A 26985-nucleotide genomic window follows, 5' to 3' on the forward strand; every position below is an offset into this window, starting at 1 on the left:
ACACACACACACACACACACACACACACACACACAAGCGAACAAGCGTCCCGAGTCTCAGATCAGCCCAACATTTCGAGTGCACGCTCTGCGCACAATGACTCCCTCTTGCACCCAGACAGAAATAATAGCTCTGCAAACAAGGAGCCCAGGTGATGCTCAGCACACACATTACAGCCGCATTATATGCATGGCTTGTTGACAGAGATTCAAAAGGGGCTTTTCTCCGCCTGGACGGGATAATTAGCCACCTTACGGAAAACTAGCTCCATTAACTCGCTATCTGCAAGCAATCTGGTCTCCAAAAGAACCTCTTTTTGCATTGCTTTTCAAACCTAGTCAAGTCCTCCGCATTGTGCTTCTTCGCACCCAGTCATCTATTGTGGCAACAGAAAGACAGTTACAATGGTTTACAGTCAACAACAGAGACCAAAGCACCCAATTTCTACAAACTTGGGTATTTATTTATTATCATTATTGCAATTCTCAAAATGCTGCAGCACTGTCCAAAACCCAAATATTAACCACCTCTGCCCCAGTTAATGAAATGGGAGGGAGGGGAGGCGAAAAGAAAGCTTTCTAAAGCGCCCCAGACTTTCTCCCTGGAAGGAAGGGAGAGAGAGAAATGTTAGCAACGACCTGCAATGTCTCCTTACCTCACTATACTGGGACTGGGCATTATTCTCAAGGTACAACATGTTAGCAGTGAGGTTAAGCAGCGCTGCTGTCCTCTCCTCGGGCTCCAGGGTGCTGTTCCTTTCCACCAGTTACCCCCCACCCCCAATAAGACCCTCTGGGGTAACGTGGGCGATCCCGCTTGCAAGCTGTCAGGACAAGAGTGTGTGCTCCTCTACATAATTTAAGGTTGCCTTATATACCTCTCCGGGCAAGGAGGGGGGTGTGGGTGTGGGGCGGGCCTGCTTGGCTGTACCTGTCAAAATGTTGCGCACCTGGGCTGCTCCACTCCAATGGAGGGAGGCCTCTCCCAGCTCATTAAGTGGGGAAGGAATCCTTATCACCAATCTCTAAAAAGGAAAGGAGGAGAAGAAGAGGGGACAGAGGGAGAGGGAGGGAGGGAGGGAGACAGAGAAAGAAAGAGGGAGCACGCCAGACAGAGGGCGGGACGTAAAAAGAGCTTGGAAGGGACGGAGAGGCTTTTCCTGGTCACTTCTTGCAATGTCTGGAGGGAAAAAAGCAGGCAGAGAAGCAACAGCATCCTGACAACTTTGTTAAACTTCATACGACACAAATTGCACCCAATGTTCAGTATTTATTTTTGCAAAATGCTCCAACCAAGCCGCACAACTCGTTTAAGGCAAGAGTGGGTCGCAAATCTAGCATCTGCTGTCCCCATTTTCCTGGTAAGACCATAAGAACATAAAAAGAGCCTGCAGGATCAGGCCAATGGCCTGTCTAGTCCAGCATCCTGTTTTCACAGGGACCAACCGGATGCCCATTATGGTAAAGCAGCGAAGCAGAATTCAAGCACAAGAGCATCATTCTCCCCTTCTGGGGTCTCCAACAACGAAGACTTCTGCTTGCCCCATGTTTTAGAAAAAGCGGGTTGCAGTGGTTTTGCCCTCGCCCTGCTTTCCCCCAGAAAACTGCTCTTTAGTGGTAAATCGGGACAAATGGCAATCTTCAGTACATACCGAATGCTGCTTGCTCCGATTCAGCACTTTCCCAGTGGAAATGGAGGTGGGGATAAGAACCAAGAGTCAGAGAAAAAGCCTTGCTCAAAAGTTATTTACCCATAGTTATTACCCATAGTTATACCTTTGGCACCAGTACCTGGGAGGTGAGGTGCACAAGTACGGAGGGGCAGGTGCTGCTTTCTTTGGCCGCTGTGGCCTTCAGTTGGGGGTCCAGTCAAATCCAGCGTCCTGTTGGAAACAGCGGACGCCAAGCAAGGATCTCTATATTATGCCAGACAGCAGAGGAGAGGCTGACTTCAACTCTCATTTCTCTGACCGAAGTATAACTCATAATGGGTCCTCAGGGTTTGGACGGTGGGAGACAAGCGAGGGAGGGTTTATTTACTCCTGGGAAGGGGAACTGGGTGCTGCACAGCACAGTTCAGTTTGGGACAGAGAAATCCAGAAGGACTAGGAAGGACTGGGATGGGCACCACACACAAGCTTTCGGATGACACACGATTCTTCACTAAGTGAAACAGAATAGCTGGCTCTTTGGGGTAGTGCTCTACAACCCTTACAGCTCATAAGAATAACGGCCATTTAAATATATATTGGAATTTCCTCACACTTCCTTTCCTCCCGGTGAAGAGATCTGTGTTAATACGAAACTGACTCCCATTATTACAAGTCTGCAAGGAGACCAACGTCCCTGACAAGAGACATCTCTCGTATCCCTAGATGATTACACTGACGCATCAGACTTAATAATAATATGCGCAGATACACATTTCATTAAATGCATTTCATCAACTATGAACGTTAGTAAGAGTTGGTGCAGCCGACTCATTAAGACGATGAGCAACAGGCCAGGAATTCCCCCAGATGTCACCTCTGACGTGAACTCTGCACTTGGCCTGAGGAAAGTCACCTCTCAGCCTCAGCTGCAAGATGGAGGAAAATACTGGCAGACTTTATTGGGCTGTTGTATAGATTACAGCAATAAATAAATAAAATTCTGTCTGGAATATTACTCAGAGACTGCTGTAACAAACATACTTTGAGAGCCAGTGTGGTGCAATGGTTAGAGTGTTGGACTAGGGCCTGGGAGACTAGGGTTCGAATCCTTGTTCGGCCAAGAAGCCTGGGCCTGTCAGGTCCTCTCGGCCTAATCTACCCCACAGGGTTGTTGTGAGGGTTAAATGATGAGGGCAGAGCCAGATTTAGGTTTGATGAGGCCTTAAGCTACTGAAGGCAATGGGGCCCTTTATATGTCCAGCTGTCCTTTGTCAACAACAAGCCGGCGCTGTTTTTTGTGTTGAATACATGCTAGATGGTCATTTATGGACCTAACAGGTATCTAAAGCCATTTGCACGTAACAAAATATGTATTTTATCAAAGTAATTGTTGAACTGAAATTAAGAATAAGTATATTAATAGTGAAATACAATTAAAAAGAAGTATATTAATGGTGAAATAATTATTAAGCTCTAATTTGATTTGTTTATTCATAACAAACTTAATAATGCAAACACATTGGTATTTGGCAATAGCATAAGTTTAGAAACACAATTTGGGGGGTGCACAGTTGAATAACCCCTCTTTCTCTCTGTCAGAAGTTGGGGAATCCAGAAACAGAGAGGAGGAGGGAGACACCCTTGTCTACATAAGCTTTAGATTTGCAAGTCATATACAGTCATACCTCGGGTTACAGACGCTTCAGGTTGCGTTTTTTGGGGGTTACAGACCACCGAAACTCGGAAGTACCAGAACAGGTTACTTCTGGGTTTCGGCGGTCGCACATGTGCAGAAGCATTAAATTGCACTTTGTGCATGCGCAGAATTGCAACCCGTGTGTGTGCAGATGCGCCGCTGCAGGTTGCGAACGCTGCGGGTTGTGAACGTGCCTCCTGCATGGATCATGTTCGCAACCCTAGCGTCCACTGTATAGCCTTTCTTTTTAAGAAAGAGAAGAAAAGAAAAGAAAAGAAAAGAAAAGAAAAGACTTTTCTCTCCCACAGCCCCTGCACACCAAATGTCTGCAAACCATCAAGGTATCTCTATATTTAATAACCCATAATAACTTTCAGCATCCCTGACTTCAGGATCACAAGCAATGCTGAAATTCACCCCAGGACTGAAGCATACCCAGAGGAATACATTTCCAGGACCAAAAAAAAAGCAGCAGCAAACTCTCTCTCTCTAATCTCAAATAGACGGGCAATGCTGGCTTCCCAGTGCAGGAAAGGCGCTCTGCACGTGCTCTAAGACACACCGTAAGATCCCTGCTGCTGGGGCCGCCCAGTATAGCCTCCTGTTCTCGCGGTGGCCAGCCAGAGGGAAGAATGCAAGCAAAAGATCAGCAGCACCTGGTGGTCCTTGTCTGAGCAGCCGAAGGTTTAGCCCCAGAACTGAATAGCAAGCTTTGGCTGCCAGGACTAATAACACCCCCTGGGCAAGAAGATCTGCCTTCCTTTCATGTCTGCAGAGAAGTCACTCATCCTGAGCCCTTGGGGTAGGTCAGGATACCATAAAGCCAAACCACACAGTTTAGCAAGGTTACAGGAAGGAGCTTCTGCTAGGGATTGATTTTTCAAAACAACAAAGAAAATATTTTTTCCCATCAGGAAGAGCAGCTGGGGGCAGCATCCATTCTCCTTGTGGCCGCACAATTGGATAACGCCTCTTTCTCTCTTTCAGAAGTTGGGGGAACCAGAAACAGTCACAGGGAGGGAACATAACCCACTGGAACATAAAGCAACAGGGGCCTTCATTTTCTTTTTTCTCTTTTTTTTATGCAGTGATTTCATGTTGTCCGTGTCTGGGACTGCACGCTCCGAAATATAATTACAGCATTAATAATTGCAGCATTAGCAATTTAGGGATCGGCAGGTTTCCTGGCCTCTCTGAGCACACGATGAACCCAGGAGTCCAGAGCAGGAACAGAAAAGCAAGTCTAAAACCTGTGCCTTCTTCTAGCAGGAGAGTGCAAAACGTTTACAAGAGGGAGGCAAGGAAAAATACCCCTTGGCATGGCATACACCTGAAAATGATGCAATTCGTTGGTACAGGACGTGGCTCTCTCAGCTTTCAAGGAGGGCTGGACAAAAATTAGCACCGAATAGGTTTACCAGTGGCTATTTAGGTGGGCATGGGGACTCCATTTCCAGAAGCAGTCTACCTGGGAATACTGGAGAGTCACAGCGGAAAAGCACCGCTGCCTTCACATCCTACTTGAAGCTTCCCTAGGCATCTCCCTGACCACTATCAGGGTGGGTGATTAAAGGGATTAAATCTCTTTCTGATCTAGGATCCCAAAGAGCGCACATCTGCCAGATGACTCCCTCCATTTTAAACTGAAGGCGGTTTTGCGGAACTTTCGACGCTGCCCTTTTTTTGCACTGCAATGTTTTCTTGTAATGTAATTGCTCTTAAGCTCACTTCTAATTTTGCAAGCCACCTTCTGAGAGTTTGACCCTAAAAAGGGGACTGTGAATAATAAAAATCTACAAGGACAGCCACTGGTCCCATCACCTCCTGGCAAATAGAAGGGGAAGAAATGGAGGCAGTGAGAGATTTTACTTTCTTGGGCTCCATGATCACTGCAGATGGTGACAGTAGTCACGAAATTAAAAGACGCCTGCTTCTTGGGAGAAAGGCGATGGCAAACCTAGACAGCATCTTAAAAAGCAGAGACATCACCTTGCCAACAAAGGTCCATATAGTTCAGGCTATGGTTTTCCCAGTAGTGATGTATGGAAGTGAGAGCTGGACCACAAAGAAGCCTGATCGCCGAAGAATGGATGCTTTTGAATTCTGGTGCTGGAGGAGACTCTTGAGAGTCCCATGGACTGCAAGAAGATCAAACCTCTCCATTCTGAAGGAAATCAGCCCTGAGTGCTCACTTGAAGGACAGATCCTGAAGCTGAGGCTCCAGTACTTTGGCCACCTCATGAGAAGAGAAGACTCCCTGGAAAAGACCCTGATGTTGGGAAAGACGGAGGGCACAAGGAGAAGGGGACGACAGAGGACAAGATGGTGGGACAGTGTTCTCGAAGCTACCAGCATGAGTTTGACCAAACTGCGGGAGGCAGTGGAAGACAGGAGTGCCTGGTGTGCTCTGGTCCAGGGGGTCACGAAGGGGCGGACACGACTAAATGACTAAACAACAACAATGAGGACAGCAGGGGGGGGGGGTCAAGTGAGGGGAGAGAGGAAGCTGAAAATGGCAACGCCACCAGTACAGAGCCTGCCTCGCCCCCACAAAATAGACAATACCCAATCAAAGAAACACTAAATCATAGAATTGTGAAGTTGGAAGGGACCCCGGGGGTCATCTAGTCCAGCCCCCACAGTGCAGGACTCACAGCTAAAGATTCACTAGGAAGACGGCCATCCAACCTCTGCTTCAATACTGCCAAGGAAGGAGAGTCCACCACCTTCTAAGGAAGTCCCTTCCACTGCTGAACGGCTCTTAAACTCAGGAAGTTCTTCCTGATGAGATTTAGTTGGAATCTCATTTTCCTATAATTGAAATTCATTGCTTCATGTCCTGCCCTTCAGAGCAGGAGAAAGCAAGCTTGCTCCATCCGCCATGTGACAGGACTTCAGATATGGCTGTCTTATCGCCTCTCAGTCTCTTCTTATCCAGGTTCAACACGCCCAACTCCATGGCCATCTGTCATGGGTGATTTCACTGAGATTCCTGCATTGCAGGGGGTTGGTCCCTATGGCTCCATGATTCTATGACCTGTTCCTCACAAGGCTTGGTTCCCAAACCCCTTTTTTAATAAAAATATATATATATTCAAAATTTAAACAAAACATATTATCCAGAAACATATCATCCTCATTTTCCCCCCATTTTTCCTCCCTCCCCCCACCCTCCCACACAAAACCCACCCACCCCCACCCCCCGACTTCCCTCAGTTATAGTCTTTGATTTCTCTGAAAATGCTGTTTTCTGCATGTTACAAAGTTGTATAGATCCTCAAACTATTTAGCTGATTATTATCAATAAAAAGTTTGTGAATGTTTATTCAAAGCCAGCCATGGAGTCCAATTCGCTTTGTTGCGTCTTCAAATACTTTGTAAAGAGTTCCCATTCATCTTTAAAGTCACAGTTATCCTTGTCCCGTAGCTTATATGTCAGTTTTGCCAGTTCTGCATAGTCCATCAATTTTTCTTGCCCTGATTCTTTAGTTGGGGTTTCTTCAGTTTTCCATCCTTGTGCTATTAGAACTCTCGCAGCCGTTGTCGCATACATGGAGATGTTTTTCAGCTTTTTTGGCAGGTCTTTCCCTAAACCCTATTTTGATGACTTTTTTACACCCCCCCCCTTTTTAATTCATCTTTAAGAACACTAGGAAAGCAACAGATGAAGTCCGAAATGGAACTTACATAACCAAGCAGAGGTGCAAAACCTGCCTTTTTTCCCCCTTGCCAAATTTCCCTTATCTTGCATGCATTACAGATTACAGACAGGAAGTGCACGGCTGATAGATCAGAGGAGTTATTAGCAACTCTAACTTTAACTTGGCCCGATATCTGCAGATGACGGCTACTGGAAGAAGCCGCTCCACCTCTCATCTCTTCCCAGCCAACATCTTCTGCTCTTTGATTCCTTTGTGCTTGTATCGTGCGTCTCATGCTAAGAGCTGCAACGTCCAAGAAACCCATTTTGAAAAAGCAACAGTGTTTAGGCCAGGCGCCTAGGAGGGGTGTGGATTTGTAGGTGATATACCCCACGAGCGCCCCCCAAGTTTGCACTGCTTTCTAGAGGTAGAGGAGAACTTTAATCCAGTTCCTATTTGAAGGCAAGCCTACCTAATTTTCACTCTCTGAAACAATAATACAAAGCAAAGCACAGCTACCCTTCACTCCTCAGAATCTTCCAATGCAGTTCTCCAGTCAAGCAACGTGTTCAAAAATGTACAGTGGTACCTCAGGTTACATACGCTTCAGGTTACATACGCTTCAGATTACAGACTCCGCTAACCCAGAAATAGTGCTTCAGGTTAAGAACTTTGCTTCAGGATAAGAACAGAAATCGGGCTCCGGTGGCGCAGCGGCAGCAGGAGGCCCCATTAGCTAAAGTGATGCTTCAGGTTAAGAACAGTTTCAGGTTAAGAACGGACCTCCGGAACGAATGAAGTACTTAACCCAAGGTACCACTGTATATTAAAAGTATATATTCTTGAAAATAACACAAACAAAAATATGACGGAAATCGCTTTGTGACAATGTGCATGTTAGGTAGGATTACAAAAGGAAATGTGCATATTAGGAGAAATTCGCCTTAAAAGGCTGAATTTTCACGAGGGCTTCAAAAACGAAATATAAGTTTGGGGAAAGGTGGGGAGCTGAACTTCAGTCTGGAAAAATGGGAAATGAAAAGGAACAAAAATGTACAGGCCTGCCAGTTGTTCTTTGAGTTCTAGCCGTAAAGAAAAAAGAAATGTTTATTTCTCTTTCTCGGGTCAATGCAGGGTTGGTCTGCCAATGGGCCTGGTCTCCACAGAGCACGTCCCTGGGGTTCCTGCTGTCTTCCATGCTGTGGACGTGATCTGCCCCAGCTGCAACAAAACATGTCTCTCCCTTCTCGGTCTCTACGGCCACAGCAGGCACTGTAACTCTCCAATGGTTTGACTTCACCCCCGAAGGCGCTCTCTTCCATCGCCTCCTGAGACAGCTGGGTACCAACCAGCCAACAAATAAAAATGAATGCACTCTCACAGTGTCTACCCCAGGGAGAGCCAACTTGTGGCCTTCAGAGGTTGCTGGGCATCATCTTCCATCATCCGATGGATGGCGGCTAACAGATTGAGGTTGAATCCTGACAAGACTGAAGTACTGTTTTTGGGGGACAGGGGGCAGGCGGGTATGGGGGACTCTCTGGTCCTGAATGGGGTAACTGGGCCCCTGAAGGACCAGGTGCGCAGTCTGGGAGTCATTTTGGACTCATCGCTGTCCATGGAGGCGCAGGTTAACTCTGTGTCCAGGGCAGGTGTTTACCAGCTCCATCTGGTACGCAAGATGAGACCCTACCTGCCCGCAGACTGTCTCGCCAGAGTGGTGCATGCTCTGGGTATCTCCCACTTGGACTACTGCATTGCGCTCTACGGGGCTACATTTGAAGGTGACCCGGAAAGTGCAATTAATCCAGAATGCGGCAGCTAGACTAGTGACTGGGAGTGGTGGCCGGGACCACATAACACCGGTTCTGAAAGATCTGCATTGGCTCCCAGTATGTTTCCGAGCACAATTCAAAGTGTTGGTGCTGACCTTTAAAGCCCTAAACAGCCTCGGCCCAGTAGACCTGAAGGAGCGTCTCCACCCCCAACGTTCAGCCTGGACACTGAGATCCAGCGCTGAGGGCCTTCTGGCAGTTCCTTCATTGCAAGAAGCAAAGCTACAGGGAACCAGGCAGAGGGCCTTCTCAGTGGTGGCACCTGCCCTGTGGAACACCCTCCTGTCAGATGTCAAGGAAATAAACAACTACCTAACTTTTAGAAGACACCTGAAGGCAGCCCTGTTCAGGGAAGTTTTTAATGTATGACATATTAGTGTATTTTTGGTATTTGTGGAAGCCGCCCAGAGTGGCTGGGGAAACCCAGCCAGATGGGCGGGGTACAAATAAATTATTATTATTATTATTATTATTATTATTATTATTATTATTATTATTATTATACTTGCACTGACTGGCAGCAGCTCTCCAAGGTTTCAGGCAGGGAGTGATCGGCAGCTTACTCAGGTGCACATGGACAGGAAGGGCAGAGTTGGCCATGGGAGCGGGCATTGAGAGGGAGACCCAGCCAGCCTTTCACCCTTGGCAGCTGTGTGGTGCAGTGGTTAGAGTGGTGGACTAGGACCTGGCCAGCCCAGGGTTCACATCCACACTCGGCCAAGAAGTTCCCCGAGTGTGATCTTGGGGACCAGTCACTACCTTCTCTCAGCCTTTACCTACCTCGCAGGGTTGTTGTAGTGGGGAATCATTGAGGAGGGGGACCGCCTTGAGTTTAGAAATGCAACAAATAAATAAAAAATAAACACTTTTGGCAGACGAATGACTTCCCTGTGGAGGGGGCGAGGGATTTGGTCCTTCCCATCCTCCCCCCAAAATCCCCCAAGAAATCTGAAGTTACTACCGTAAGCAAACAGTTTTAATTAAGAGCTCATCTCGCCGATTTTCCCCTGCTTTTCTGAAAACAGAAAAGTGAATTAAGCTTCCCATCCCTAATTAGGTTAATTTAACAAATTCTGGTCCCCCACCCACGGCTGCGATACTTTAATCTCCTTCGGCTTGGGAGCTGAATTTTCTACCACTTCAGCATCACACACATCAAAGGTCTGGTCGTGGGAGCCCCCTGTCTCTGCTCTCCCCAAACCCGGGGCTTTCCCAGCGAAAGCAAATAGAGGCAAACCCCGTTAGCGGAAAAGGCAGTGCTTATTGGGGTGATCCCAGGAAGCTCTAAGATGGAGCCTGGTGCTTTTACCAACCAAGTGCAAGTCTTTGTTGGGCACCACAGTTCAAGAAGGACACTGACAAACTGGAACGTGTCCAGAGGAGGGCAACCAAAATGGTCAAAGGCCTGGAAATGATGCCTTATGAGGAATGGCTAAGGGAGCTGGGCATGTTTAGCCTGGAGAAGAGGAGGTTAAGGGGTGATATGATAGCCATGTTCAAATATATAAAAGGATGTCATATAGAGGAGGGAGAAAGGTTGTTTTCTGCTGCTCCAGAGAAGCGGACATGGAGCAATGGATCCAAACTACAAGAAAGAAGATTCCGCCTAAACATTAGGAAGAACTTCCTGACAGTAAGAGCTGTTCGACAGTGGAATTTGCTGCCAAGGAGTGTGGTGGAGTCTCCTTCTTTGGAGGTCTTTAAGCAGAGGCTTGACAACCATATGTCAGGAGTGCTCTGATGGTGTTTCCTGCTTGGCAGGGGGTTGGACTCGATGGCCCTTGTGGTCTATTCCAACTCTACGATTCTTTGGTTCTATTCTATGATTCTATGATTTGTTGGGCTGTGCCAGGGGGCTGTGCCCTGGCTGTGCCAGGGGAACGTGGGCTGTGCCAGGGGCGGAACCAATGGAGCTGATGGTGGGCTTGTCAGGAGCTCATCCTACACTTAAGTAGGACCCTAGTAGAGACACATGCCCAACTGGCATGTTCCCTCCCTCCTGGTTGATCGTTCGGGAGCTTCAAAAGCTTTCTTCAGTCCGAACATCACAGCGACCGATGCCAACAGACACCGGCACACTTAGTAGTAGTAGTAGTAGTAGTAATAATAATAATAATAATAACAATAACAATAATTTATTTATACCCTGCCCATCTGGCTGGGTTTCCCCAGCCACTCTGGGCGGCTTCCAACAAAACACTAAAATACAATCACCTATTAAACATTAAAGGCTTCCCTAAACAGGGCTGCCTTTAGATGTCTTCTAAAAGTTTGGTAGTTATTTTTCTCTTTGACATCTGGTGGGAGGGCGTTCCACAGGGCGGGTGCCACTACCAAGAAGGCCCGCAGGGAGAAGGCCCGAGAAGGGATCTGCAGAGCCTTCACAGCTTGCGTAACAGACCTCAGCAACTCAGCATTTTGGCTAATCTACTTTATTTACATCTAAACACACACGGAGCACTGCAAGATGGCTCCCCCTCTCTCTAGCATCAGACAGCAAAGAGAGAAAGAACGAAGCACAATAGCCCCACTTCACACAGTAACACAAACATCCTGTCTCCGACACTTCCCACTCTGTGGAGTCAAAACGTACACCGTCATGGGATAGACAACAATCCCATGACTGCAATCACGGAGCAGGAATTCTAACAGGGCTTCCATTGGATCTGCCCCTTGCCCATTTAAGCAGCCCGCACCTGGGGCACCCACCCACAGTTTATGCTGATAGTCAATGACTTTGCTGTGGCTACAGTGGTCGGTGTTCTTTACTGGGCCAGGTAGGAATTTGCCCACTGGGCTAATTGGTACTGACCCGGTGGTTATGCCTACCTCATAGCAATTTGTCACAACTGGTTGGGCGTTGGAGCAATCCCTTGTTTTGGATGGAGGGGAGGTTGTAGTATCCCATTGGGGTATCCCGTTAAAGGGATCTGGGAAGAATGGGCATGTCCACGTGCCCGGGGGGGGGGCAGGTCCGAAGGCACCCCCCCCCCCCAGAAGGTGGTCCCTGTGGAGGTGACCCTATTGGATGTAAGTCTTAGGAACCTCCACCTGGATTTACCACGTGTCACTTCCGGTGGGTGGGCCAGACGTGTTTAGATTGCCCCATGCCCAAGCCAAACCTCTTTCATCTGTATTCAATAAAGTTGTGGCCTGTTTTAACCCCCAAACCCAGTCTTATTGGACTCTTATTTATACAGTGGTACCTTGGTTCTCAAACGCCTTGGTATTCAAACAACTTGGAACCCAAACACTGCAAACCTGGAAGTCAGTGTTCCAGTTTGCTATCCTTTTTCAGAAGCTGAATATGCTCTGTTTTGAGTGTTACACTTCCAATTTGAGTGTTACACTTAGGTCTGTCTGTTTTAGTTTATTTCGCATTTTTGTTTTTTGCGGCTTTTTTGTTTCGTTTTTGTGACTGTGTGGAACCCGGTTCAGCTACTGATTGATTGACTGTGTGACTGCAGTATATTGTTTATTGCTTTCATTTTATGGATCAATGGTCAATAGTAAAACTCATGTTAAATTGCTGTTTTAGGGGTTGTTTTCAAAAGTCTGGAAAGGATTAATCCATTTTGCATTACTTTCTATGGGAAAGCACACCTTGGTTTTGGAACGCTTTGGTTTTGGAATGGACTTCTGGGAACGGATTAAGTTTGAGAACCAAGGCACCACTGTAAGGGTTGGGGTATGGGAAGTCCGATGCCTCGTCCTGCAAGAGGTGAATTTCATCCCAGGCCACAGCTATGCTGGAATAAGTGTTGGGCAATGCTCTTAAGTGCAGTGAGACATCGCTGGGTGTCAATAGAAGGCAAGTTTGTAAGCAATTAACATGAGCTTCCTTGAGTCTATGCCCTTTCCCTGGCACCGTTAAGCATGGGGCACTCCTGCTAGAAGATTTTGTAGGTGCCAAAACAAAAACAGAGCTTGATGCGTCACTAAACCAGACCCTGGAAATAACAGGCACCCAAGGCATGCCAACCACAAACAGGACAGGCCTCCGCTCAGGGGTAGGGCATCTGCTGGGCATGCAGAATGTCCCAAGAGATTGCGACTGGCCTAGGGTCACACCCAGTGAGCTTCATAGCTGAGTGGAGATTCGAACCCAGGTTTCCCAGGCTGTAGTACGACACTGGAACCACAATGCCACACTGCCAATCAGTTCAGACCACAGGTCAGGGGAGAATTCCTAGGCCAAATTGTTGGTGTGTTCCCAATAATTCCTTCGCAGCGAGACTTGGATTCAGGGCTGTTTCGATTTGGTGTTGAAAGCAAGCGTCTCTGCTGCAATCAGGCTCGCTTTTGGCACTGCATTTGGCACTGTTCCTCTGCAGCCGGTCTGGGTGGGGCTGGTGGGTGTCTCTAGTGCAAAACATCTGGAGGGCACCAGGTTGGCAAGGGACTGAGATCTGAGATCATGGAGCTGCTGCAAAGTGACCCCTTCTGCCTCGGCATGCAAACATCTGCCCCTCAAATAATTTGGGGAGATATTAAATTTTGCCCTTCCTTTCGTCAACAGCTCCTGGTCGCTTGCTTTTTGGAAGTCTTGCTTTCCTGCAAATTGCCAGGCTGCTGGTGGTTTATGTCAGTGTTTTTCTTTTCTTTTCCATTTTTCAAAATCCCTCAGCACTTTCCTTTTTGCTCCCCCTAACGCCAAACTCCCAAGACCACCCACGTCAAAAATTCTGTTCACTTCCAGAAAATACTTGAATTCCACACCTGTATGACATGCAAGAATCACCACATAATATCGCCGTGTTCGCTATGGAAGAGCCGGCTGATGGAGAGGTGAGCCATTTCTCATTCCTGCAAGACCTCACGGGGCATTGATTGAATGAGGCTGAAATAGAGAAATTGCAAGGAAGGACTGCAACCTTCCACAGCAAAGAACTGCAACGTAAATTAACCAGGGATGGCAACTTGTTGGCTATAACACAGAGAGATATCAACACACTAGCAGCCTCAAACCTGAGGTCTTCCTTGAGAAGCCTAATTCCATCCCGCCCCCCCCCCAAAAAAAATATCAATATAGCGCTGAAATTAGTGGAGAAATTAGCATAGTATCCAAACAGAGACAAAAAATACCTGCTGTTTGATCTCAGGAACCATTATGCACAATTTGGTTATGATTCCCCCCTTTTTTCATTATGAAAGCTTAAAAGAATGAAGACAATATACAGAAATAAACATCAAATATCAAGCATGTTTTTAGCATTAAAATTAAAGAAGAGAAGAAAAAAGAAAAGGAGAAAAACTTCTGATTCTCCGTCGATCCACTTTAAAAACTTGTGTAAAATTCTTACTTCATAATAACATTAAACTCTTCTGCTTTCCACAAACCAACCTCCCCCCCCCCCCAGTCTTCAAACCCACAATTTTCCTTATTGTGCAGGAAGTCTAAAAGCAGTTTCCAATCATTAACAAATGCCAAGAGTGATTTTTCTCTAATTAAGCACGTCAACTTTGCCATCTCAGCCAAATATCAATAGCCATTCTTCCATAGTAGGCAATAATAACTCATCACAATTTGCTTATGATTTCTTAAGATGTGTCAAAACGTAAGCAAACAAACTTCCTTTTCCAACTTGTATAGTAGAGTCGTGGCGGGTGCCCAGCGCTGCCCTGGAATTTTTAGAAACTAAAAAATATTGTCATTTTAAAAATGGATAGAGTAATTCTTGAGTTTGGATCCAACACCCCAAAATTGGGCGAAGCAACGCTAAAGTGCTCCACCACCAACCTGTGTCCTCAACCTGGATGGGCTTTCCTCTCCCATTGTATTCTTCTTCTTACATTTAAACACCACTATAGCTCGGTCGGTAGAGCACGAGACTCTTAATCTCAAGGTCCTGGGTTCGAGTCTCATGTTGGGCGAAAGATTCCTGCACTGCAGAGGGTTGGACTAGATGTCCCTTGTGGTCCCTTCCAACTCTATTTGTTCTATGATTTCTTCCAACATAAAACCCAGGGCATAAAACCATAGATATGTATGTGGTTGCCAGACAGTCTCTCATCCAGAAATTGACCTGACCCAAACCTGCTTAGCTCCAGGAAGGTGGAGGTCTTGTGCACCTTCAGACCATACCCTGGAAACCTAGCTGTGGTCTTCTCTCGCTTATATGGAAAATTGGACTTGTCATGTTGTGCGGATGCCTGATGATCATCTTCCAAAGCAAGTACAGAGGTACCTCAGGTTACAGACGCTTCAGGTTACAGACTCCGCTAACCCAGAAAAAGTACCTCGGGTTAAGAACTTTGCTTCAGGATGAGAACAGAAATCATGCTCTGGCGGCGCGGCAGCAGCAGGAGTCCCATTAGCTAAAGTGGTGCTTCAGGTTAAGAACAGTTTCAGGTTAAGAACGGACCTCCGGAACGAATTAAGTTCTTAACCCGAGGTACCACTGTACTCTATTCCCAACTTAAAAATGGAAAGCATAATGCTGGTGGTCAACAAAAGAGGTTCAAAGACTCTCTCAAGGCAAATCTAAGAAAATGTAGTATAAACACCGACAACTAGGAAACACTGGCCTGCGAGCGCTCCAGTTGGAGAACAGCCTTCACCAAAGTTGTGGGCTTTGAAGACACTCGAACTCAGGACGCAAGGGAGAAATGTGCTAGGAGGAAGGCACGCTTGGCAAACCCTCACTGGGATCAACTCCTACCCGGAAACCTATGTCCCACTGTGGAAGGACGTGTGGATCCAGAACTGGCCTCCACAGTCACTTACGGACTCATTGTTAAAACCGTGTTTATGGAAAACAATCTTACTCAGCTACGAGGGATCGCCAAAGAAGAAGAGGATATGGCAAATTGCACTGAACGCAGCAGGATCAATCCTGCGAACTGAGTTCTGCGGATGTGATGGATCTGGCATGCTGACAACTCTTGCCAGTTTTGCTCCCGGGGCCACCTAACCCACATGCTGTCTTTGTGTAGCATTGATTGGTGGGTTTCTAAGCAGAGTTTGGGTGGCCATCTGTCAGGGATCCTTCAGCATTGTGGGGGGCTGGAGTAGATGGCCCTCGGGGGTCCCCACCCAATTCTACAATTCCACAGTTCCATGACTGCAGCATTGGAGAGGCAGTCGTTCCTTCTGGGCTCCTACGCCTAGGAGCTCTCCAGAGGCAGCCACACAGAGCTGGAGGCGTTTCCTCGCCAAGGCTCAGCCTCAGAGAGGTCTCAGAGGAAATTAAGCAGGGGAAGAGAAACTGTTTCGAGCACTCGGGACTCTGCGGGGGTGCAACACAGGCTTCCTGCGTGGCCGTTGCGCACCTCCGACTTTGCTCTCCTTCCAAACACCAGAGGCCAAAAGTGCCCGGAGCGCGTTGCTTTAAGATCAAGATCATTTTTAATTAAATGTTTATGCAGCACTTTGAAGATGTGGAGCCAAGTGCTAAGTAGCATCGCGGGGAAGGTTGCTTCACAACCCAAGCCGTGAGCTGCGGGATCGGACGGAGAAAGGAGGAGAAGGCAGCTCTATTTACACGCCCCTGTTTCATTCTGCAGGGGTGGGTTTCTGCGTTGTGGGAAAGCTGGTCGGAAAGAGACAAGGACTCAGTGGTAGAGTACTAGAGGAGGTCTCCAGGAAGGGCTGGGAGAGACAGCTGGGAGAGACAGTCTCTCCCTGGAGAGACTCTGCCAGTCAGTGTGGACAGTATTGAGCTGTTGTTGTTGTTGCTGCTGTTTAGTCGCTTAGTCGTGTCTTCCTCTTCGTGACCCCCTGGACCAGAGCACACCAGGCACTCCTGTCTTCCACTGCCTCCCGCAGTTTGGTCAGACTCATGTTTGTAGCTTCGAGAACACTGTCCAACCATCTCATCCTCTGTCGTCCCCTTCTTCTTGTGCCCTCCATCTTTCCCAACATCAGGGTCTTTTCCAGGGAGTCTTCTCTTCTCATGAGGTGGCCAAAGTCTTGGAGCCTCAGCTTCAGGATCCGTCCTTCCAGTGAGCACTCAGGGCTGATTTCCTTCAGAATGGAGAGGTTTGATCTTCTTGCAGTCCATGGGACTCTCAAGAGTCTCCTCCAGCACCAGAATTCAAAAGCATCAATTCTTTGGCGATCAGCCTTCTTTATGGTCCAGCTCTCACTTCCATACATCACTACTGGGAAAACCATAGCTTTAACTATATGGACCTTTGTTGGCAAGGTGATGTCTCTACTTTTTAAGATGCTGTCTAGGTTTGTCAGTGCTTTTCTCCCAAGAAGCAGGCGTCTTTTAATTTTGTGGCTGCTGTCACTACCTGCAGTGATCATTGGTGCCCAAGAAAGTAAAATCTCTCACTGCCTCCATTTCTTCCCCTTCTATTTGCCAGGAGGTGATGGGACCAGTGGCCATGATCTTAGTTTTTTTGATGTTGAGCTTCAGACCATATTTTGCGCTCTCCTCTTTCACCCTCATTAAAAGGTTCTTTAATTCCTCCTCACTTTCTGCCATCAAGGTTGTGTCATCTGAGCTACATGATATTGAGCTACATGGTCCAATTCTGCATTAGGCAGCTCCCTTGCTGGCAAGAATGATAACACAGGACACAGTTACAACTCAGAACCAATTTGCAAAAGGAGTGGCTATTGGGTTGGGAGCCCTTCCTCCTCAACAGGGAAAAACTTCTAACCTCTGAATATCAGAATACCCTGCTGGATCAGGCCAATGGCCCATCTAGTCCTGCTCCTGTTCCCACAGGGGCCAAACACATGCCCCAGTGGGAAAAAACCCCAAGCAGGATATAAGCACAAGATCCCACCCCCCTCCTGCGGTTTCCAGCAACTGGGATTAAGGAGCATTGCTGCCTTCAACTGTGGGTGCAGAGTAGAGCCATTGTGGCTAAGAGTTGTCCCTAGCCCTCTCCTCCATGAAAACGCTGATGTTCTATGATGGTCGCAGTTCCTTTTCACGGAAGGTGCCAGAGATGGAACTGCACTGCACGGGTTTGAAGATCAGAGCAACGAGGCTGACTCTCCTCAACTGGAGGTTATTAAGCTGAGGTTGGATGGCTATCTGTCAAGCCTGCCTTGCTGTGATTCCAGCACTGCAGGTGGTTGAACTAAATGGCCCTTGCCATCTCCTCCAGATCTACAATTCTATGATTTTATATTGCAGACTGCCTTCTGATCTTCAGAGGAAGGGCAGAATATCCCCCCCTTTTATTTTCTCCCTTTACACGGTTTCTATTTCTCTTTCTCTCTCTTTTATTTACGTCGCACCATGTTTAGTGCACATATAATTATGTACTTTTTGAACTTACAATAAAGGTTAGAAATTAAGTAATTAATTAACTAAAGATGATATGGTTTTTATATAATTGAAGATTATATTATATAAAGGTTACATCATATAGAATCATAGAACTGTAGAGGTGGAAGGGAAAATCTCGTCCAACAACTTGCAATGCAGGAATCTCAACTAAAAACATCCCTGACAGATGGCCACCCAACCTCTGCTTGAAAGCCTCCAAGGAAGGAGAGTCCACAAAGCATCTTCTCTACCACCCACCAACAGGTCCTCTTTTAGAGACATGGATCAGCTGTACAGAGATAATTTTGTTGTTGTTGTTGTTTAGCTGTTTAGTTGTGTCCGACTCTTCGTGACCGCCTGGACCAGAGCACGCCAGGCACTCCTGTCTTCCACTGCCTCCTGCAGTTTCGTCAAACTCATGCTGGTAGCTTCCAGAACACTGTCCCACCATCTCGTCCTCTGTCGTCCCCTTCTCCTTGTGCCCTCCATCTTTCCCAACAGTCTTTCCCAGGGAGTCTTCTCTTCTCATGAGGTGGCCAAAGTCTTGGAGCCTCAGCTTCTGGATCTGTCCTTCCAGTGAGCACTCAGGGCTGAAACTTCCTTCCTTGGAGGTTTTCAAGCAAAGGCTGGGCGGCCATCTGCCAGGGATGCTTTAGGTGGGAATTGCAGCTGGACTGGACCAGATGACCCTCAAGGTCCCTTCCAATTCTATGGTTCTATGACATCTGGGGATCCGAGGTTGAAGAACGCTCAGCTGGGTGGACCAAATTCCAGACTTGCTGTAACCCCACCTTCTACGCTTCTTGTTGAAGGCTGGTCCACATGGGTCATGGGAAACTGCCTGTTGACTTGCAGCTTAATGGCTTGCACGTGTGAATGAGTCACTGCAGGTTAACTGCCAGGGAGAGGTGGGACTCTGTACTCTCTGACATCAGCTCCAAGGGAGTTTTTTCTTTCCCCCTTTTTTTACCGTGGGAATAGTGAACAAAGTCAACTGGAAAGTGATCAAGCGGAGAGTGATCCAGCAGTGCGTGTGAATCATTCCCCAGGTTTTTCTGTTTCAGGACCCAAGAAGAGCCCGTCGTACTGGGCAACCCAGTCAGATGGGTGGGGTACAAATTCAAAATATATTATTGATTATTGTTGATGGCCCATCTAGTCCAGCCTCATGTTCTCACAGTGGCAAACCAGGAAGCAGGATCCAAGCCCAAGAGCAAGGGGGGGTATTATTATTATTATTATTATTATTATTATTATTATTATTATTACTATCAACTCCCTTTGGGAAGTTTCCAGCAACTGGGATTCAGAAGCATGGCCGCAATAGCCATCCTGGCTAGTAGCTTTCTCTTCTCCGTGAATTTGTCCAGTCTTCTTTAGAAGCCATCCATTGTTTACTGTTTGAAGAAGGACGTCTTGCATGCAAAAAAAAATCATGCGTTTGTGCATAGATATGTATCTCCACAGAGGTTGCACCATAGTTACAAGTCTTTTTTCCTGCTATAATAATAATAATAATAATAATAATAATAATAATAATAATATTTAAAAAGGTAAAGGTAAAGGTACCCCTGCCCGTACGGGCCAGTCTTGCCAGACTCTAGGGTTGTGCGCCCATCTCACTTAAGAGGCCAGGGGCCAGCGCTGTCCGGAGACACTTCCGGGTCACATGGCCAGCATGACAAAGCCGCATCTGGCGAGCCAGCGCAGCACACGGAAACGGCGTTTACCTTCCCGCCAGTAAGCGGTCCCTATTTATCTACTTGCACCCGGAGGTGCTTTTGAACTGCTAGGTTGGCAGGCGCTGGGACCAAGCAACGGGAGCGCACCCCGCCGCGGGGACTCGAACCGCCGACCTTTCGATCGGCAAGCCCTAGGCGCTGAGGCTTTTACCCACAGCGCCACCCGCGTCCCAAATAATAATATTTATACCTACCTAATTGTCTGGGTTTCCCCAGCCACTCTGGGCAGCTTCCAGCAAAATATCAAAATACAATAATTCATCAAATATTAGAAGCTTCCCTAAACAGGGCTGCCTTCAGGTGGCTTCTAAAAGCCAGATAGTTGTTTATTTCTTTGACATCTGAAGGGAGGGCGTTCCACAGGGTGGGCGCCACCACTGAGAAGGCCCTCTGCCTGCTTCCCTGTAACTTGGCTTCTTGCAATGAGGGAACCGCCAGAAGGCCCTCAGCGCTGGATGTTCAGTGTCCGGGCTGAATGATGGGGATGGAGACACTCCTTCAGGTCTACTGGACCGAGGCAGTTTAGGGCTTTCAAGGTCAGCACCAACACTTTGAATTGTGCCCGGAAATGTACTACCAAGCACCAGGCTCCCAGATGTGGAAAACTGCACGAGGAATCCCAGTCCCCCCCAGAGGACTTTAGTACCAAAGCTGAAACTACAGCAGCACCTCTGACTTGGATTCTATTGCGAACATTAATGCATGTTCAACGCCCTTCAGACACTGTTCTGCATGCAATTGTGAGGAGGAGGAAAGTCAAAAGTTGATGAGTGACTGTGTCACAGGGGGCTGGATTAGATGACACGGGTTCCCTTCCAACTCTTCAATTCCACGACTCTCTCTGAAAACAAAGCTCTTTATCACAGACCCCAGAAACAAGCTTAATGTATTGAGTGGCTTTACACTATCTTTTGCTCAGGTTGGTGGACCCATTGAAGTGAATGGTGCCCTATCCATTCACTTCAATGGATCCCTCCTCCTCTTTCTCCTTATGAATTCCACCCTAGTAGTCTTTGCAGAGGGGTGAGGGTGGGGTGGGGGGATGGAGTTAAGCAAGAGTGAGAATAATAATAATAATAATAATAATAATAATAATAAATATTATTTATACCCAGCTCTCCCCGGGACGCGGGTGGTGCTGTGGGTTAAACCACAGAGCCTAGGACTTGCCGATCAGAAGGTCGGCAGTTCGAATCCCTGTGACGGGGTGAGCTCCCATTGCTCTGTCCCTGCTCCTGCCAACCTAGCAGTTCGAAAGCATGTCAAAGTGCACGTAGATCAATAGGTACCGCTCCGGCGGGAAGGTAAACGGTGTTTCCGTGCACTGCTCTAGTTCGCCAGAAGCGGCTTAGTCCTGCTGGCCACATGACCTGGAACTGTACGCCGGCTCCCTTGGCCATTAAAGCGAGATGAGCGCCGCAACCCCAGATTCGGTCATGACTGGACCTTATGCTCAGGGATCCCTTTACCTTTACCTCCCCGGCCAGAGCCGGGCTCAGGGCAGCTAACATCAATAAAATTTCAGTAAAAGCATAATAATAAAAAAGAAAAAAAACCATTCAAAATACAGGTTAAAATGCAATTTAAAATGGCAGAAAGCCCCCCTTCGCTCAGGACCCAGCCTTCCTCCCCATGACAGGACAAAGAGCTTTTAACAAATGAGGGGCAAGTAGAAGAGAAAAAAACCCCATCTCCTTTTAAGGAGAAAAGCTTTCAAAATGCATATACTTGATTAAAACAGCAAAGCTACATCAGAAGGGATCTGGAGAAGGAGGAGGCAGATTTTCGTTTTCTTTTCTTTTTTTTTCCACCACAAGAAGGCATTTTGTCAAACTGGTTCGACCAGGCTAGACGCCCCGGGGCAGCAGGGAAGATGAGCAGGTAGGGAGAGGAAGGCCTCCCCCAACCTCCCCCCCAAAAAAATCCCTAGTGAAAGGATGGCTGGGGGAGAGACAGAATTGAGTTTCGTTCCCTCTTGCTCCCAACTCAGAGACCTGAGTGCTTGGCTAACCCCTTCCTGGGAGCTCAGGGTTCAAGGGTAGCTTAGCAAGGGCTGCTCAAAGGCAGGCAGCCATGAACCCCTCACTTTGGGGCATGCAGATGTTTTTTTCTTCCTCTCTCCTAACGTGAAAACTCCGGGGAATATGAACAGAGGAAGATCCAGGGGAGGCGAAAGGAAGGGCTTTTTCATATGCTGCAGGGTTAAAGGGCAAAGCAGAGCTTCCACTCCCTGAAAAAGCAGAATCATAAGAGTTGGGAGGGACCCCCAAAGGTCATCCAGTCCAACCCCCTGCAATGCAGGAATCTCAGCAAAAGCATCCCTGACAGATGGCCACCCAACCTCTGTTTGGAAGCCTCTAACACAGCCTTTCTCAACCTGTGGGTCCCCAGATGTTGTTGGACTACAACTCCCATCACCCCTAGCTAGCCAGGCCAGAGCTCAGGGATGATGGGAGTTGTAGTCCAACAACATCTGGGGAGCCACAGGTTGAGAACCGCTGCTCTAATGGAAGAGAATCCACCATCTCCTGAGGGGATCTGTTCCACTATCATAAAAAGCTCTTCCCATCAGAAAGGTTTTCCTAATGTTCCATCGGACTCTCCTTTCTTGTCCTTTGAATCCATTGGTCCTTCCCTTTGGAGCAGCCAGAAGCCAGCTTGCTCCAACTTCCACGGGACAGGCCTTCAGATCTTAGAAGAATTTCACTTCTCAGTGTAATCTGAAACTTCAGAGGGCGCCGGGTTGGGGGAGACTGCCTTGAAGGAATATACTATTTTGCCAGACTTTGTAGCTGCAGTGCATATTTAAGCTTAAGATGCAATTTGTCAAGTCAAAAGACACCTCCTCTGCTGCAACACACTAAAGTGTTTGTTTTTATTATTCTGTGTCATTGTCCATATTTGTTTATGTCTCATAATATTTAAATACCACTTGATTGAACAACAACAAACACACTTTATCCTTGCATTTGAGAGGGGAGTGAGGCTGGGCGTGCATGGCTTCCCTCAAGCCACTTTGTGGAGGAAGCGAGACTCGAATGCAGAACCCCCCAGTTTATAGCTGGAGGAGGGCAAGGGAAAAGCCACCAGCCAGCGGCAACAAAGCATCTGCTTGGCATTCAGAAGGCTCAACTCCTCAGCACCTTAGAGCAGGGCTGGGAAGGACTGAGGGGGAGCGGCTGCCAGTTAGTGCATACACCACTGGATCAGATGCACCAACTGGTCTGCATTGGTATCAAGCATCTGGCAATGTTCCTTTTTACCTGGAAGGTAAAAACTCTGCACATGCTCAGAGGCGCTCTGTTCGAAGCCACAGCCTTGAGATTAGGAGTCAGATGCTCTTAGCCCTTGTTGCAGAGCTGGCATTGGGCAGGGTGATGGGAGCTTCCTGTGTCCCAGGGAGAGCTCAGCCTCCAGGGAAATGATCTCAGGTCACAGGACTGGGAGAGGCTTCAGACACCCACTGCTGTCAGGCAACAGCAGGGAAGACGGAAGCAAGGGGGAAACACCTGCTTTGCATGCAGAGAGCTCCAGGTTCAATTCCTGGAACCTTCAGAGAGGGATGGGAGGGTATCCTACCAGGAACACCCAGGGCAGCAATATGCAGGCAATATGGAACTGGGCAAACCAATGGTCCCAGTCAGTGGACAGCAGCTTCTGACATCTCAGTCACCAACAACAACATGGTGGGTCACCAGAGAGAAGAGACAGTGAATGAATGAATGAACTTTATTACGGTCACAGACCAGGATTAAACAACAACAACAACAACAACAACAACATATAAATAAAATAGCAGTTAGGATTTTTTTTTAACTGATAAATGTTGGAGCAAATAAGGACAAAGAAACAAGCATAGGATAAAACATCTGAATAAAATACAAGATTAAACATGGATAATGGATGGATAAAGGTAAAGGTAAAGGTACCCCTGCCCGTACGGGCCAGTCTTGACAGACTCTAGGGTTGTGCGCCCATCTCACTCTATAGGCCGGGGGCCAGCGCTGTCCGGAGACACTTCCGGGTCACGTGGCCAGCGTGACATTGCTGCTCTGGCAAGCCAGCGCAGCACACGGAAACGCTGTTTACCTTCCCGCTAGTAAGCGGTCCCTATTTATCTACTTGCACCCGGGGGTGCTTTCGAACTGCTAGGTTGGCAGGCGCTGGGACTGAACAACGGGAGCGCACCCCGCCGCGGGGATTCGAACCACCGACCTTTCGATCGGCAAGCCCTAGGCACTGAGGCTTTTACCCACAGTGCCACCCGCGTCCTAATGGATGAATAAAAACTGATAATTAAAACAGATAAGAACTAAAAACAAATAAAAACATGCAGTTAAAACAACTATAAGAGGCTACAGAGTAGAAGCCTCTGAAACAGAGGACACTCACAACATTAGAAACCAATGTGCAAATATGGTTAAAACAGACAATTAAAACAATGTACAACAATAAGTTTAGAAACAGTGGAAGAAGACTGGAAGAAGTTTAAGGAATATCTGAAAAAATATGTTAATATTTAAACCTTAGAATAGCTTTGGAAGTGGATATAGGCTGCAGGGTTAGAAGTAGAAGATAGGGTATTTTAAAATAGTATTATTTGTAAGTGATAAAATGTGAAGTTTTAGTATTATTAGTATTATTTAGTATTATTATTTAGTATTATTTGTAAGTGATAAAATGTGAAGTTATTTTAAGTGTGATTTAAAAAAAAAACGATGGTTAGAAATTATGATATATGAAATCTGCTAAAGAGGAAGTAAAATGAAAATCAGATAGTGGGACTCGGGGAAGCCCACTTAACAATGTTTAGAAAATTAAGGATATGACAAGAATTTGTTCGTATTGCTTGTCTTTTCTGTTTGTGTTTTTTATTTGTGTTATAAAATGAATAAAAAATTGGGGGGGGGGGGGGACAACAACAACATGGTGGGCCGCCTGGGACATCCAAGAATATCAGAAGAGCCTACTGGATCTGGCCAACATCCAAGTTGCCCAACCAGTGGGAAAGCTGCAAGCACAAGCCTGCAAGGAACTGGCGGTCAAAAGCGTTCCTGCCTGGATGCCTTTCAAAGAGGATTGGACAAATTCCTGGAGGAGGAGAGGGCTATTAGTGGCTGTCTCCTGGCCAGGATGGCATAGCTGTCAACTTACAGATTTGAAAATAAGGGACCAGCAGCCTTGAAAATAAGGGATCAGCAGCCAAAATAAGGGATTTTCCGGGCACAGGTATGTTCAACTTCTGAGCCCCTCCGAGGCAAAGGCAGAAAGCCCAGCCAGCAGCCAAACGAAGCCTCAAGCGGTGGTTCCCACAGCGCAGCAACCCGGCAAAGGGGATGCAGCAAGGAAAACCACCGTCACCTCTCTGCTGGGAAGCGCTGAGCAAAGGTGAGTCCCCAGGCAACACGGCCGATTTGATCGGCACAAGGCATGCAAGCTCCACCTCCCAGTCATTCTTAGACTCCTTATTGAGTGAGCAACACAGCCAAGTAACACAGTTGGAGCCTCCCTCCTCCCTGGCCGGCAGGGAGGGAGGGAGAGGAGCTGCTTCCTTTGAAACCCGGGAAATTTAAGGGACATCATCAATAAGGGACAGCAGAGGGACACAGCACTGGGATAAGGCACTTTCCCGCCAAATAAGGGACGGTTGACAGCTATGCAGGATGGTCCTGCTCCATGGTTGGAGGCAGCAATGCTTCTGAATGTCAGCTGCTGGAAACCGCAGGAGGGGAGAGTTGCTCTTGTGTTCGAATCCTGCTTTCAGGTTTCCGACTGGCAACTGTTTGGCCATTGGCTGGACTAGATGGGTCATTGACCTGAGCCAGCAGATTCTTCTTATGTTGTCCAGCATGGGAGCAAAGCCATCGTGGCTGGTTGCGTTCGACAGCCCTCTCTTCCATGGAATCATAGCATAGTATACCCAAAGGAGCGTCTCCACCCCCATTGCTCAGTCCGGACACTGAGGTCCAGCTCCGAGGGCCTTCTGGCGGTTCCCTCCTTGTGAGAAGTGAGGTTACAGGGAACCAGGCAAAGGGCCTTCTCAGTGGTGGCGCCCGGCCTGTGGAACGCACTCCCATCAAATGTCAAGGAGATAAAGAACTATCTGACTTTTTGAAGACATCTGAAGGCAGACCTGTTTAGGGAAGTTTTTAATGTCTGATTTTTTTATCGTTTTATCATCATCATTATCATCAATTTTGTTTGGAGCCACCCAGAGTGGCTGTGGAAACCTGGCCAGATGGGCAGGGTTTAAACAATAAATCATCATCATCATCATAGAAATGTAGAGTTGGGAGGGACCCCGCGGGTCATCTAGGCCAACCCCCTGCAATGTAGGAATCTTTTTGCCCAATGTGGGGCTCGAACCCTTGACGCCGCAATTAAGAGTCTCGATCTCCTACCGACTGAGCTATCCCATTGCTTTCTTACCGCCAGCTCTGTCCCTGAAGGTTTTGCACCTCCACATTCCTTTATATATTTACCTGCCCCCATTTCCCAACCCTCCCTTGCCCTGGCAGAGAGTTTTACAGAGAGAGAGAGAGAGAGAGAGAGGGGGAGGCCGTTGCCTCTTCTGAAGTGGCACCGCAGGGTGAGACCAGTGGCAGGTGCTGGGCGTCCGCCTGGCCTGGGGCGACGCAGAGGGAAAGCAGGAGGGGGAGAAAGGGCCGAGGCGAGGGCTGCATTTCTGATTAAACGCAGCAAAACACCTCGCCTGGGGCGACAGGTTCCTCTCGCTGCCTTCCTGGGGAATTGCAAAGCAAACAGCCGACTCCTCCGCCAGGCTGGGCTGCCACCTGTCAAGTGATGTTTGACAATTTATTAAATAAATAGAAAAGAGGGGAGTGGGAGCGGGGGCAGAGAGACAAACTTTCCCCTGTTTCCAGAACAAACTGTTTGCACAGAGTCCCGGGAGGAGGAACGAGACCGTGGTGGCCGCCAAAAGCCTTTTGTGAATGAATGAGCGACTGAATGAATTGGATGGATGGGTGCAGGGGGCGTGAGCCAGAGGGCCGGGAGAGCAGCATATTTCTGCAGGGAAGACGGGGGCAGAGAGCACTTAGCGGCGGGCCTTGAGTCAACAGCAGATTAGAGCCACACGCCAGAGTTGCTCTGAATCGCAAGAGCGGCATGCCTCGGAGGCAGCAGCCTGGAAGGAGCAGGCCCCACGCTCCCAGGAGGACGGCGGC

At 47.8% G+C, this 26985-nt stretch overlaps 1 protein-coding gene across 6 annotated transcripts in view; it reads right to left on the bottom strand.

Moving 5' to 3' along the window:
• TP63 (tumor protein p63) overlaps window positions 1-26985 on the bottom strand; it is a 147074-nt gene that overhangs the window by 93935 nt on the left and 26154 nt on the right. The window contains exon 1 of one of the 6 annotated variants that reach the window (XM_028731836.2): window positions 656-834. The exons of the other annotated variants lie outside the window; for them this stretch is intronic. Within the exon in view, the coding sequence (XP_028587669.2) occupies window positions 656-697 (42 nt within the window). The 5' untranslated portion in view covers window positions 698-834. Of the gene's footprint in view, window positions 1-655; window positions 835-26985 lie in introns of those variants that run through there. 6 annotated transcript variants of the gene reach the window in all.

Source organism: Podarcis muralis, chromosome 6 (assembly GCF_964188315.1).
Source record: "Podarcis muralis chromosome 6, rPodMur119.hap1.1, whole genome shotgun sequence".
Classification (NCBI taxonomy): Eukaryota; Metazoa; Chordata; class Lepidosauria; order Squamata; family Lacertidae; genus Podarcis; species Podarcis muralis.